This window comes from Periophthalmus magnuspinnatus, chromosome 20 (genome assembly GCF_009829125.3).
Source record: "Periophthalmus magnuspinnatus isolate fPerMag1 chromosome 20, fPerMag1.2.pri, whole genome shotgun sequence".
NCBI lineage: Eukaryota > Metazoa > Chordata > Actinopteri > Gobiiformes > Gobiidae > Periophthalmus > Periophthalmus magnuspinnatus.
This window is the reverse complement of record NC_047145.1, coordinates 23671724-23685052: the sequence shown is the minus strand read 5'-3', so window position 1 is coordinate 23685052 and position 13329 is coordinate 23671724. Positions and strand designations below refer to the sequence as shown.

The 13329-nt window shown below is 42.9% G+C and overlaps 1 protein-coding gene across 2 annotated transcripts in view; it reads left to right on the top strand.

Annotated features, from left to right (window-relative positions):
- The window catches only part of LOC117388029 (receptor-type tyrosine-protein phosphatase mu-like), a 107901-nt gene that overhangs the window by 84512 nt on the left and 10060 nt on the right, over positions 1 to 13329 (top strand). For both annotated transcript variants that reach the window (XM_055230174.1, XM_055230173.1), the window contains 4 exons: positions 434 to 460; positions 3234 to 3415; positions 7299 to 7386; positions 10873 to 10946. In XM_055230174.1, the coding sequence (XP_055086149.1) occupies positions 434 to 460; positions 3234 to 3415; positions 7299 to 7386; positions 10873 to 10946 (371 nt within the window). The remainder of the gene's footprint in view (positions 1 to 433; positions 461 to 3233; positions 3416 to 7298; positions 7387 to 10872; positions 10947 to 13329) is intronic.

Sequence of the window (13329 nt, the reverse complement as noted above, 5' to 3'; positions counted from 1 at the left end):
GCAACAGGTTTGATTGACAGCGTTGCTAAGCGCCCGCACCGCTGGTTTAGGAGGACGTGGGAAAGAAAGGGGTGTTATCTTGAACAGCCTCACTCCGGATTGGCTCTTTGGTTGCTATGATACTTGAAGTCGAGAATTCCAAATGTGCAACTCGGCTCCAAATTAGCCCCCATAACTGCTAGCGTCAATGAGCTTCATCTGGCTAGATCTGGACGCCGTGGGTGATGTCACACTCCCTCTTATACAGTCTGTGGGTAGGACACAAGTGAGGTGTGTTGTGAGAGTGACTTGTGAGTGTGTTATGTGTGCGTTATTTCTGTTTAAATCTTCTAAAGTCATATTTTGTGTTTGGACCCAGTTGAAACTATAAAACTGATTGTAAAGTGAAGTTGATTCTAACTGTACTTTTCTCTCCTCTTTTCACTCGGCGCAGACCCTTTCGTCCCGACGGCCATTTTAGGTGAGACTCTTCTCCTTCTGTTTCCTCTCAGACAGGAAGTAGACAGGCGTAAACAGGAAGTGGACAGGAAGTAGGGACAGAGATGGAGAGATCCGCTTCATTCATCGTCTGCTGCTTTTCGCTCTGGCTTTTATTCTGTTACTTTCATTTATTATAGTTTTATTTTATCTTATTTTAGCTTTATTAATGTATTTTTATTATTTAACATTTATAAATTTTATTTAAACCTTCTTCTTGTTTTTTTGCATTGTGTTTACTTAAATTTTTGTTGCTAACTTTATTTTTGTGATGGGCCTCCTTCATCCACATCACATCAGCGTCGTGTCTCGTCTGTGAAACGCCGAAAACGGGGAAAAAAGTGTTTTTAAAGTAAAAGAATAAATTAAAGAGATTATTAGGCGCCTCCACTAACACTCGCCTCTGCACTAAGAGAGAGAGAGAACGCTCCTCTTCCTCTTCCTCTCCTCATTCTCTTCTTCCCCTCCTCCTCTCTTCACTCTTTCACACACACAGAGGAACAGAGAAAAACACAGGAACAAACCCAGAACCAAAATTAAACCTGGGACAACAACATAAGAGGCAAAAAAAAAAAACATCCTGAAAGTTTTGGCTAAAACCCACTGTGCAGTACTGAAATCTGATTATTTTATTATCATTTCATAAAACAAGAAAATACTATTTTCTTTTATTTAGTGTGTGTTTAAACTAGAGTCTTTTCAGTCCCACTCCTGCCGTCTCAAACTCTCCATCTTCCCAAACCTGCTGAAGATTTTATGAATGAAACTCTGCCTGATCCGTAGCACTATCCTGTTTAAAACCTGCCTGATCCTCTCCTCTCTTTTCAGCGCTAAAAAAACCCATTTTAATCCAATGTGACAGATTTAGACTCTCCCATCTTTAAATTGTGGAGAGTGTGTTTGAGTCCTGCCTGATCTGTAACAGTGTCCTCCTGTGTAAAACCTGCCTGATCCATAGCACTACCTCTCTCTATGAAACTTGCCTGATCCGTCTCTCCTCAGGGCTCAGTTCAGTTAGCCTTAGCGTCTTAGTGTAGTCACCTCAGCCTAGCCGTCTTAGCCTAGCCGACTTAGTTTAGTCGCCTTAGCCTAGCCACATTAGCCTAGCCACCTTAGCGCAGGTTTTGATGATGCTTCAGAGTTGTTGCTTATTTCCTGTCTCCTTTTTTCTTCTTCTTTTGTTGTTTCTCGGTAAAGTGCCCATAAATGGTAAGTGGGGGTGGGGTCTGTGTCACACCTGCGCATGCCTCGCTCTGATTGGTCCACACTCGTCCTCCATCTTGTTTGTTTGTTTTTGTTGTTTTAATTTTGGCGCCATCCCATGAGTTTGGCGGGAAAGTGTCAGCCAATCAGAACACAGGATCAGAGTCAGGTCAAAGACAAGGTTTGATTCAAGACTCCTTTTCACACAGGCCCCAGAGTCTTGGTTTAGATCTGGGTTAGCCCTGGTCTAGTACTGGTTTAGACGTATTTAATTGCTGGTTTAGTCCTGGTTTAAGTCCTGGCTTAAGTCCTGGCTTAAGTCTTGTTTTAGTCCTGGTTTAAGATGGTTTAGTCTGGTTTAGTCTGTTTTTTGTCCAGTTTTAGTTCTGGTTTAGTCCAGTTTTAGTCCTGGTTTAGTCTTGGTTTGGTTTAGTCACTGTTGTATAAAGTGTCAGTGTGAAAAGGAGGCGTTGTCCATCCTGTGTCATGTGCTGTGTCATGTGACCATTCATCTGTGCTGTGTCATTGTAAACATATTTTTATTTTAAATATGTTTTGAAAATGTTTAAATGTGTCTCATTGTATTGATTCCATGGATGTGTCCGAGCTTAGGCTGGGGTCATGTGATCCAAACCTGAGTCCAAATCTCAGGGTCATGAATAGTCGGCCATTTTGAATCCCGTGTCAAAGGTCACAGATGCAGCAGCTAATTTAGACTTTGTCATTTCCCAATTTTAGCCAGAGCTGAATTTGTGTCAAAAATGGATATGAGTAGATGCTTCTGCACAAACACACAAACATTTGTCATTTACTACGACACATTCACAGACAAACAACATGCAGGCTATCATGCTGTCTATGGGGCTTTTATTTCAATATTTTGTTGCTAAATTAAGATATGAACATTAATTACAGACCAATCAGCTGCCTTCTTTCACCGAAGTTGCTCCTACTAGCTTTGGCAATGAATTTGATTGACAGCGTTGCTAAGTGCCCGTGCCCTGCTAAACCAGCAGTGTGGGACGTTACCTTCAACAGCTTCACTCTGGATTGGCTTTTTGGTTGCTATGATACTTCCCGTTGGAATTCCAAGTATGGAACTGGGCCCTAGATTAGCTGCTATCACTGCTTACGTCGATGAGCGGTGGGTGACGTTGCACTCACTTCGTCCATTTCTTTATACAGTTGATGGTTTCAGCTGACAGAGAACATTTGAACTGTTTCTGGAGTAAAATCATGAAAATAAAGTCAAGCTAACCACTGACGCAAATTCAGCAAATGACTCAAATTGAGGAATGTCTTCTTTTCATTTTCATGTCTACAAACATGGCAGAATCTAATCCAAACGACACACAGGGGGTGCCATCTTAGCTCGGCATCCATGTGAGCAATCAGAATCAGACCTGGTTCAGACTTGGTTCAGTCTTGGTTTAGTCCTGGTTCAGACCTGGTTCAGTCCTGGTTCAGACCTGGTTCAGACCTGGTTCAGACCTGGTTCAGTCCTGGTTCAAACCTGGTTTAGACCTGGTTTAGACCTGTTTTTTCTCTTGCAGATGACTCTCACACTCAGAGTGAGACCTCGTCCTTGGTCCAGGCTCATTACAAACAGAGAGACCAGGACCAGACCCTGTACCAGACCGGGACTATCCACCCAGCGATCCGTGTGGCTGATCTGCTGCAGCACATCACGCAGATGAAGTGTGCAGAGGGCTATGGCTTCAAGGAGGAGTACGAGGTGAGACTCAACAAGGATTCTAACTAGACTAAAGCGGGGTCTGAGAGGGTCTGGGGGAGAGACCTGTTTTAGACTTGGTTTAGCTCCAGATGAAGTGTGCAGAGGGCTACAACTTCAAGGAGCAGTACAAGGTAAATCATAACTGGACCACAGGAGGGGTTTGAGGATCATAACCAAACCACAGGGAAGTCTGAGAGCGTCTGAGGGGGATGGGATCTGGTTTAGACCTGGTTAACTCCAAATGATCTGTACGAAGGGCTATGGCTTCAAGTGCGAGGTGGGTCTGGAAATTGTAACAGAACTACAGGGGATCTGAGGGGGCTGGAACCTGGCTTAGACATGGTCTAGCTCCAGATGAGGAGGAGCAGTAAGGAGCAGTACAAGGAGCAGTACAAGATAGATCATAACCGGACCACAGGAGGGGTTTGAGTATCATAACCAGACTACAAGGGGGTCTGACAGGGCTGGGACCTGGTTTAGACCAGTTTTACTTGCAAGTGTGCCAACCAGGTTTTAATCCCTATCTCAACCATATTAAAGAGATTTAAGTGTCTTTAGACTGTCTGGATAGATTATAAGAAGGTACCAGGTGGATTGTAATCGGTTTTGAGGGGTCTGAGTGGGTTCCAGGTGGATTGTAACTGGTTTTGAGGTCTGATCCATAATGCATGTGTCCTGAAGCAGTGCAGAGAGACGCCTCAGGGCTTTTCCATTAAAACTCTCTGCACACCTCACCACAGAACAGACCTCAGAAAGACCGGGTTTAGTCCTGGTTTAGTCCTGAGAAAGACTGGCTTTAGTTTTGAGAAAGACCGAGTTTAGTTCTGAGAAAAAAACGGGTTTGGTTCTGGTTTAGTCCTGGTTTAGTCCTGGTTTAGTCCTGGTTTAGTCCTGGTTTAGTCCTGGTTTAGATCTGGTTTAGTTCTGGTTTAGTCCTGGTTTAGTCCTGGTTTAGTCCTAGTTTAGTCATGGTTTTGTCCTGGTTTAGCCCAGGTTTAGTCCTGGTTTAGTCCTGGTTTAGTCCTGGTTTAGTCCTGGTTTAGTCCTGGTTTAGTTCTGGTTTAGTCCTGGTTTAGTCCTAGTTTAGTCATGGTTTTGTCCTGGTTTAGCCCAGGTTTAGTCCAGGTTTAGTCCTGGTTCAGTCATGATTTAGTCCTGATAAAGACCTGCTTTAGTCTTGGGTTAATACTGGTTTACTCATGAGAAAAAATGTTTATTCCTGGCTTAGCTTTGAGAAAGACCGTGCTCAGACCTGAACTGGACTTGGTTTAGTTTTGATTTAGTTTTGGCTTAGTCTATGACATGTGTCCTAACATGTGTCCTAACATGTGTCCTAACATGTGTCCTAACATACATCCTAAGATATGTCTTAAAGTGCGTCCTAAGATGTTTCCTTAAAATGTGTCCTAATATGTCTCCTAACCTGAGCTTATGTCCTTTTTTCCCTTTTTTGCTTCACTAACATCTTCAGCTCAATGAGGTAAGATTCTGCTCCTCTAACCCTCTCCTCTACTCCTCTGCCCCTCTCCTCTGCTCCTCTCCTCCTCTGCCCCTCTCCTCTGCTCCTCTGCCCCTCTCCTCTGCTCCTCTGGCCCTCTCCTCTGCTCCTCTGTTCCTCTCCTCTGCCCCTCTGCCCCTCTCCTCTGCTCCTCTGCCCCTCTCCTCTTCTCCTCTGCCCCTCTCCTCTGCTCCTCGAGTCTAAATCCTTAAGACAATTTCTTTTATTCTCATGTAAATTGTCAGAGGCAGATGATTGACAGCTCAGAAGAAGACATCAAACATTTTCAGAAAAGAACCAAAAGTCAAGGTCAAACTCCCACTCCAGGGGAATTATAATGGGGAAAACCAGGCCTGAACCGAGACTGAACCGGGACTAAACCAGGACTGAACAGTGATAAACCAGCACTAAAGCAGGTCTAAACCAGGACTGAACCTGTACTTAACCAGGACTGAACCAGGAATAAACAAGGACTAAACCTGAACTAAACTGGGACTGGCCCAGGACTGAAATAGGACTAAATCAGAACTGAACCACAATAAGGGAGGACATGCACACTCCACTCAGCGAGATCAGGAGTCTAACCCACAACCTCCTCACTGAGAGGAGAAAACAGATAACCACTGTGCCGCTGTAGTCCTGGTTGAGTTCTCGTTTGGTCCTGTTTTGCTCACAGTTTGAGTGACATGTCTTTGAAAACTGAAGCTTTAGATTTCTCATAAATTTATTCTGAGAAACGCGACATTTTTACATTTCTGAGACGTTCTGTTTCTAATTTAAACTCAGACAGAAGCTCCAGAAGCTTCCCCCAGGTTCAGCCAGGATCTGATCTGGTTTAGACCTGATCTAGTTCTGGTTTAGTCCTGTTTTAGTCCTGGTTTAGTCCAAGTTCAGTTTTGCATTAGTCCTGCTTCAGTCCTGGTTTAGTCCTGGTTTAGTCATGATTTAGTCCGGCTTTTGTCTTGGTTTAGTCCTGGTTCAGTTCTGGTTCAGTCCTGGTTTAGTCTTGTTTTAGTCCTCTGTTGGTCCTGAGTTAGTCCTCATTTAGTCCTGCTCTAGTCCTGATTTAGCCCTGGTTCAGTCCTGGTTCAGTCCTTGTTTATTTTTGGTCTAGTTCTTGTTCATTCCCGGTTTAGTCCTGGTTTAGTCCTCTTCTAGTCCTGGTTTATTCCTATTTTAGTTTTGTTTTGGTCCTGGGTTAGTCCTGGTTTAGTTCTGGTTTATTACCTCTATAACACAGTGTATTTTGGTGTCAGTGAGTCTGGAGCAAGTTTGATTCTAATTGGACTAAATCAGGTCCTCTGCTCCTACATTATTCACCACTGTCTCTAAGTCCTGGTTCAGTCCTGATATAGTCCTGGTCTAGCCCGGGTTTAGTCTATTCCTTGTTCAGTCTTGGTCTAGTCCTGGTTCAGTCCTGGTTTCGGGGCCAGAGAGAATATATTTTTGCTTGTTTTCAGTTAAACGTCTCAAATAATTTCCTACACTCAAAGCTAAATCCCCTCTCTCTCTCTCTCTCTCTCTCCCTCTCCCCTCTCTTTCTATCTCCTTCTCTCCTTCGATTGTTTATTTCAGTTTTGACTTGAGTAAATTAACTCCTCTCTTTCCCTCTGACTTTCTCTCCTCTCTCTTGCTCTCCTCCTCTCCTCTTCCCTCTTCCCCTCGCTCCTCATCTCTTTCCCTCTCTCCTCCTCTCCTCTCCTCCTCTTCCCTTTTTTTCTCGCGCTCCCTCTCTCTTCCTCTCCACTGCATTCCTCCTCTTTCTGTTGTTTCTTTGTCCGTGTCTGGAGTAAATAGTTCATGAATTGGCTGTTAGTGAAATGAAGCAGTGTCTCAGATCAGAGGCAGTTTGAGAGTCCTGTGTCTTAGTGCTTAGACTGAACACACATGCAGAGCTCTACTGAATGCCTCCCCCTGCTCTTCACCTCCTTCACCTCCTTCACCTCCTTCACCTGCACAATAAAACCCACACAAGAGCAGACATATTAGAGGCCACTGTCCTGGTTTAGTCCTCCTTTAGTCCTGTTATAGTCCTGGTTCAGTCCTGCTTTATTCTCCTTTAGTTCTTGGTTTAGACTTGGTTTAGTCCTGGTCTAGTCCTGGTTTAGCCCTGCTTTAGTCCTGGTTTAATCCTGGTTTAGTCCTGGTTTAGTCCTGGTTTAGTCCTGGTTTAGCCCTGCTTTAGTCCTGGTTTAGTCCTGGTTTAGTCCTGGTTTAGTCCTGGTTTAGTCCTTATTTTGTCCTGATTTAGTCCTGTCATATTTGTTCTTCAGTCCTGATTTAGTCCTTCTTTAGTCCGGTTATAGTCTTGATTCAGTCCACTTAAAGCTCTGGTTCAGTCGTGGTTTAATCCTGGTCTTAACCCTTCTCATCTGTTTGTTCCAGAGTTTCTTCGAGGGTCAGTCTGCTCCCTGGGACTCAGCCAAAAAGGACGAGAACCGAATGAAGAATCGCTACGGCAACATCATTGCCTGTAAGTCCTCCCTCCTACCGTTTGTATTCTACCTCCTAACTCCTATACCCTACCTTCTAACTCCTATGCCCTACCTCCTAACTCCTATGTCCTACCTCCTCACTCCTATGCCCTACCTTCCAACTCCTACTTTCTGTAGCCTACCTCCCAACCCCTAACCCCTAACTCCTCTCTCCTACCTCCTCTTTCCTACCTCCTATGTCCCACCTCCTGTGTCTCACCTTATATATCCTACTCCTATGGAATCATGAATGACATGTCAGGTCTTGAACCAGTGACCCAAAGGTTGAGGGGTATGTGAGTATTTAGGATGTTGAAGCTGTTAGTTTAATGTTGGTTTCCCTGCTCACAGTCAGCTTTAACTGGTGTCAGGTGTGAGGAACATGGCATGCTGGGTAATAAAACCTGCACAAGTCTCAAGCATGTTCTGAGTGGAGCCCTGATATCCAGTGTGAGAGTCCAATGTGTTACCCATAATGCATCAGGGCTCAGAGAACACTCACCTTTGACATTACAATGTTGTTTAAATATATCAGCCCTGATGAAGTTCTGATACAGCTCAAGATCACTCTAAAGCTATTCAGGAAACCTTCATTTCTGTCCTGTGGATGGGACTTTTTAGTATCGATACTCACAAACAATGAGTATCTAGTATCAATACTAGTTTTAGTATCGATTAGTATCTGGTTTTCAATGCTTTTGAAAACCCTACTGTGTAGATCTACATATATACAATATTACGATATACGAGTGAATTTAAGCAGTAAGCAGTTGTACCCCAGAGTGTACCCCAGAGACATCATGTTGGGAGTGTTCTACATGTACCTCTATGCTGGAAGATGACACAGTGTAAAAATTAGCAAACACAGCCGAAAAAAGGTTTTCAGAAAACTCAAGAAAAAAATACAAAATGCATTTAAAGAGCACATTTTCAGGAGCCTGTGATCAGTCCGAGTGTTCATGATCCTGTTTAAGAGTTTGATTTTCAACAAAATGGTGAGAGTGACTAACTGTTGGCTAATGCTAGCTAGCTTGTGACTGTAATGCTATTTGAGAGGAACTTGTTTAAGAGCTGAACTACAAAAGATGATCTGATTTGTGCTAAATCAGTTCTTTATGACCAGACTGTGTTAAAATGATCTCAGATTAAAGTCTAACAGAGCTTCAGACAGAGCAGTGCCTACAGTTTACATCACATCCCCAGGTAATGTAGATGACATCAGCTGCAAAGTATCAGTTCCAGAAATGCAGAATAAGGTGTTCTTTAGGGGGGCTATTGTATTGAAGTGAATGGTAACGTTTAGTTTAGTTTAATTCATAGCAGTAGAATGTGCTGACTTTGACTTGGGCTGAACATCAATATTTAGTTGATAACAACTAATAACCACGTCTTTCCTGAAGAAACGTCTTGTATTTCCCTGAAGCAGAGCAGGTCCAGAACAGCCACATGTTCCTCCACATGTGTAATAGTCCTGTTATTCTGCTAATGCTCTCGCTCCATAAACAGATGGCTCCTCTCCAGCAGCTGTCACTCCACTGTTTGGTCTGGACAACTGTCTCTGTGTGCTCAGTGACCAGTAGGGTGTACAAACACACTGTGACTTTAACCATGTTTCAAACAGGCAGAAGTGAAGGGAAAACTGTATTATTTGGATATATTTCAAAACAATTTAATTATACTTATGACACACGATGATTTTAGATTTTATTGGACAAGCACTGCTTGCCTTGATTGCCCTGACCGCACGCAGCTGGTTCATAGTTTGAATGAGTAACTCATGAATGACTGTATGAGTTACAGATGTGACATTATCAGCCCAAACACAAAGGAGGGTTTAACCCGAACAGTTTCACACTGTGTTCCTTCTGTCAGCTCTTTTTACAGCTTCTTCACAGTTGCTTGATTATACCATAAGCGCGTGTACTATAGACTGTATACATAAATGGACATAGTGGACCTGATAGCTACACCATTTCAAATGGTGAAATAAGTGAGTATGGATGTGCTTCAGCTCCATCAACTCTGGGTCCAATTCACTTTCTATTGAAAAAACGCCGCCCTTCTCTGCTGCTGCGAGGCTCATCATTTTTAACTAAAAATGTTCGCATTATCCCACTCCACATGATCCTGGGGTTTCATTTTGCTATTTTGACCCTAAATCAAGATAAAAACATGAATAACAGACCAATCAGGCACCTTCTTTCCCTGAGGTTGCGCCTACTAGCATTAGCAACAAGTTTGACTAAAGTGACCGCTTCCTTCTAAACCAGCGGTGCAATGAGCTTCACTTGGAGCTGAACACTGGGTGACGTCGCACTCTCTTAGTCCACTTCATTATACACTTCTGTGGTCTGTACTCATCTGGTATTATATTCTGCATTAGTATTATATGAATAAACCGTCTGTCTCCTATGTCCTACCCCCTTACAGGTGCCCTACCTCCTAGCTCCTTCCCCTTTCCTCTTCCCTCCCCCCTTGTGCCCTCCCCCTCTCCCCCTTTTCCTCCCCCTCCCTCCCCACTTTCTCTCTCCTCAGGCTGTGCTTATGCTAATGCTAACAGAGCTAAATGAGTTTGATGAGGTACGGTGGCCTGCGGGGATCATTAGATTTGTAGATTGGTCTTTGGTTCCTTCGAGAATCACAGAGTTTTTATTGTAAATTCTCTTTTCTCTCAAACGCCCTGAGCCTTTGCTGTTCTCATTAGGCTCATGTTTAAAACTGTTTATTCATCTGCTCTGACACCAAAGCATCATGGGATATGTTGTTTCTTCAGATTTGTTTGGCCTCCATTTGAATTCTTCTTCTGGTATTTTTGTACTTTTTTCACTGTCTCTTAACTGATATAAAACTCCATCCATCCATTTTCTCCCTCTTATCTGGGGCTGGGTCGGGGGGGGGGGCAGCAGTGTGAGCATTGACTCCCAGACTTCCCCCACCCCAGACATGTCCTCCAGCTCCTCCGGTGGGATGAGTTTTACGTGTGATGTAAAACTATGATAAATATTTAGTACAGGCACTATTCACCATGTGGAATAGAAAACCTGTCATATGCACTTGAAAGGTCCTATATTATGCAAAACTGTTCCACCTTATGATGTAGTGGTAGTTTTCAAGTTAACAGCTACATTTTACCTTTAATTCAGTAGAGTTTGGCAATTCTAGTGATTCTAGCGAAGGTCTATGGAGTTTAAAAACACATTGGAGCACTTCCTGTATTACCACATCACATCACAAGTTGGAACAGAGTGATTTCTGTTTGAGAGAAAGACTCAGGGTCCTTTGTGTGTTAAACGTGTGAATGAAACTAAACACAACTCCAGGTCTGTTTGTTCTGAGGAAACATCATTTGAATGAGAGAACAGTGTGATACGGGCCCTTTAAGGCGTTGTACATGTGAATGTCACAGATTCCCAGCCTCGACTGTTTAATGAATGTCTCTCCCCTGTCTCCCCCCGAGTCATAGCACTTGTCTCCTTGTGTTTCAGACGATCACTCCAGAGTCCGGCTCCAGTCCCAGGATGGAGACGGGTCGGACTACATCAACGCCAACTACGTCGACGTGAGTCCTGGTTCAGTTCTGGTTCAGTGATGGTTTAGTCCTGGTTCAGTCCTGATCCTGGTTTAGTGCTGGTTCGGTGCTACTTTGGGTCTAGAGTCCATCTTGTTTGCTCCCGCTGATTCCTTTGAGTCCACACAACATTCTGTAAAATAAACATTTGACTAGTGCTAACATGATGATCCACGTTCATTTATCAGCTACTGTGATTGGCTAAAAATCTTCTGAGAGCCCCTGAATGATATCGACAGGAGCCCTTCAGATTCATATGTGTAGAACTACTGTTTACTATATCAACTTATCATTTCATATATGAAAGCTGGAGCACTATGTTTTGTTGTAACACAGTTACATTTGTAGAGGGTTAAATAACTAACAATTTATTGTTTCATTTTGCTATTTATCTGTTGCAGCTCAGGCCTTTTAATGATCCCGTCTATTTCAAATGATTTACTGGGATTATTCTGCTTTATTTTTATTGTGTCAGTGGCATAAAGTAGTTTCAATATTATCATTTATCGCAATATTTCCGTGTAGTGATATATCTGTGTTATCGTGACAGGCCTATGTATAACTCAGAGCTGCACACATGAATCTGGAGTCAGGGTGTGTTCAGACTGTGGTGTCAGGGGCGTTGGGTGGTAAGTCTATGGTGATGAGCTCGTACAGCGTTTGCGACTTTGATGTGGTTCGTTTGAGCGTCATAACTTTGTGGTGCTTCAACTCATTTCAAGCGTCTGCCTCAGAATCTCCAGGATGTAGATGCTGTGGTCTGAACACAGCATTAGGTGAAGACCAAACACACATATATTCATACATACTAATGTCCAGCTATAAAAGACACAAGACAAAGACACATACGTTAAAGTTTTTATTTTATCCTAAATGTTTTAGCTTTAAACCATGTTATGGAGTTGTGTTTTGCCTCATCCACACATGTTTGAGTAACACTGTATTATTGTATCTTGTGATGTCATGAAGTTGTAGTTGTTGTTTTTTTTAATTCACATTTTTTATAGTATTTTAACATTTTACAGCCCTCCCACCCCTCTCGCCTCTCACCGGGTAAGCACAGGAACAGAAAAAAGTATATATACATACACACATACATCCCTATATATGCATACATATACACATACACACATATAAGTAAATAAAAAAATGCATAAAATAATAATAGCCGTAGCTAAGTATGATAACCATAATAAGTGCTAATATTAATGGAAAACAATAATACGAGCACAGAAGTTGACCATAAAGCAAAACACAAACCATACAGAATATGCAATAAAAAAAGAAAAGAAAAACATGAAGTTTAAGTTACATTTAAGTAACATGAAGTTGAAGTTAACATCTACCTTTTACCTTTAGTTCAATAGAGATTGGAAATTCCAGAGTTGAAATCATCCAAATGATGAATGATAGGTGAAGGTTTATGGAGTTTAAAAACACAGTGGAGCACTTCCTGTATCAACACATGACATCACAAGGTGGAACAGTGTTTTCTGTTTGAGAGAAGGACTCAGCCTAAATATGCAGAGTTTGTGTGTTAAACATGTGTGAATGAAACAAAACACAACTCGAGGTCTGTTAGTGATGAGGACACAACATTAAACAGATGAGTGTAATCTGTCCATTTAAGGAGACATAAACACTTTACTGTGTGACTTTACATTATAAATGGTTGTAACCCCACATGGATGCAGCTGGTGTCTGAGGTGCCTTTTCTTCTTGTTGCTCTCACATTTCTTCAGAGTTATTTTTTCACTCATTTTGTCCCCCCACCTCCACCTCTTCTCCTCCTCATCCTCCCACTACCTCGCTGCCCTCTCTCCTCTCCCTCGCTCCTTTCCCTCTCCTCCTCCTCTCTTTCTTCTCTCTCCCTCTCTGTAAGATGTTTCCTCTTAAGAGTTATTTTTCTCCTTCTCATCTTCCCTCTCTTTGCTCTCCTGCTCTCTCTTTTCCTCTCTCTCTCTCCCTCTCTTTCTGTCAGATGTTTCCTCATAGTTATTTTTTTCTCCTCTCACTCTCTCTTCCTTTCTGGCTGATGTTATTCTGTCCTCTCCCCCCTCTCTCTCTTTCTCTCCTTCTCTTTGTCAGATGTTAGTTCTCATCTCCCCTCTCTTGGCTCTTTCCCTCTCTCTCTCTATCTTTCTTTTAGATGTTAGTTATTTTCTTCTCTCCCCGCTCCTCCTCCCTCCTTCTCCCTCTTTCCTCTGTCCATCCTCTCTCTCTCCCCTCACCTCTTTCCCTCCTCTTTCTCTCTCTCTTTCTCTGTCAGATGTTTTCTTAGAGTTATTTTCTCTTCCTCTCTCCGTTCTTTCGCTCGTTTGCTGATGTTGTGACGGTCGCGGCAATGTTTCGGTAAAGGTCGCGTTGAAGCGGC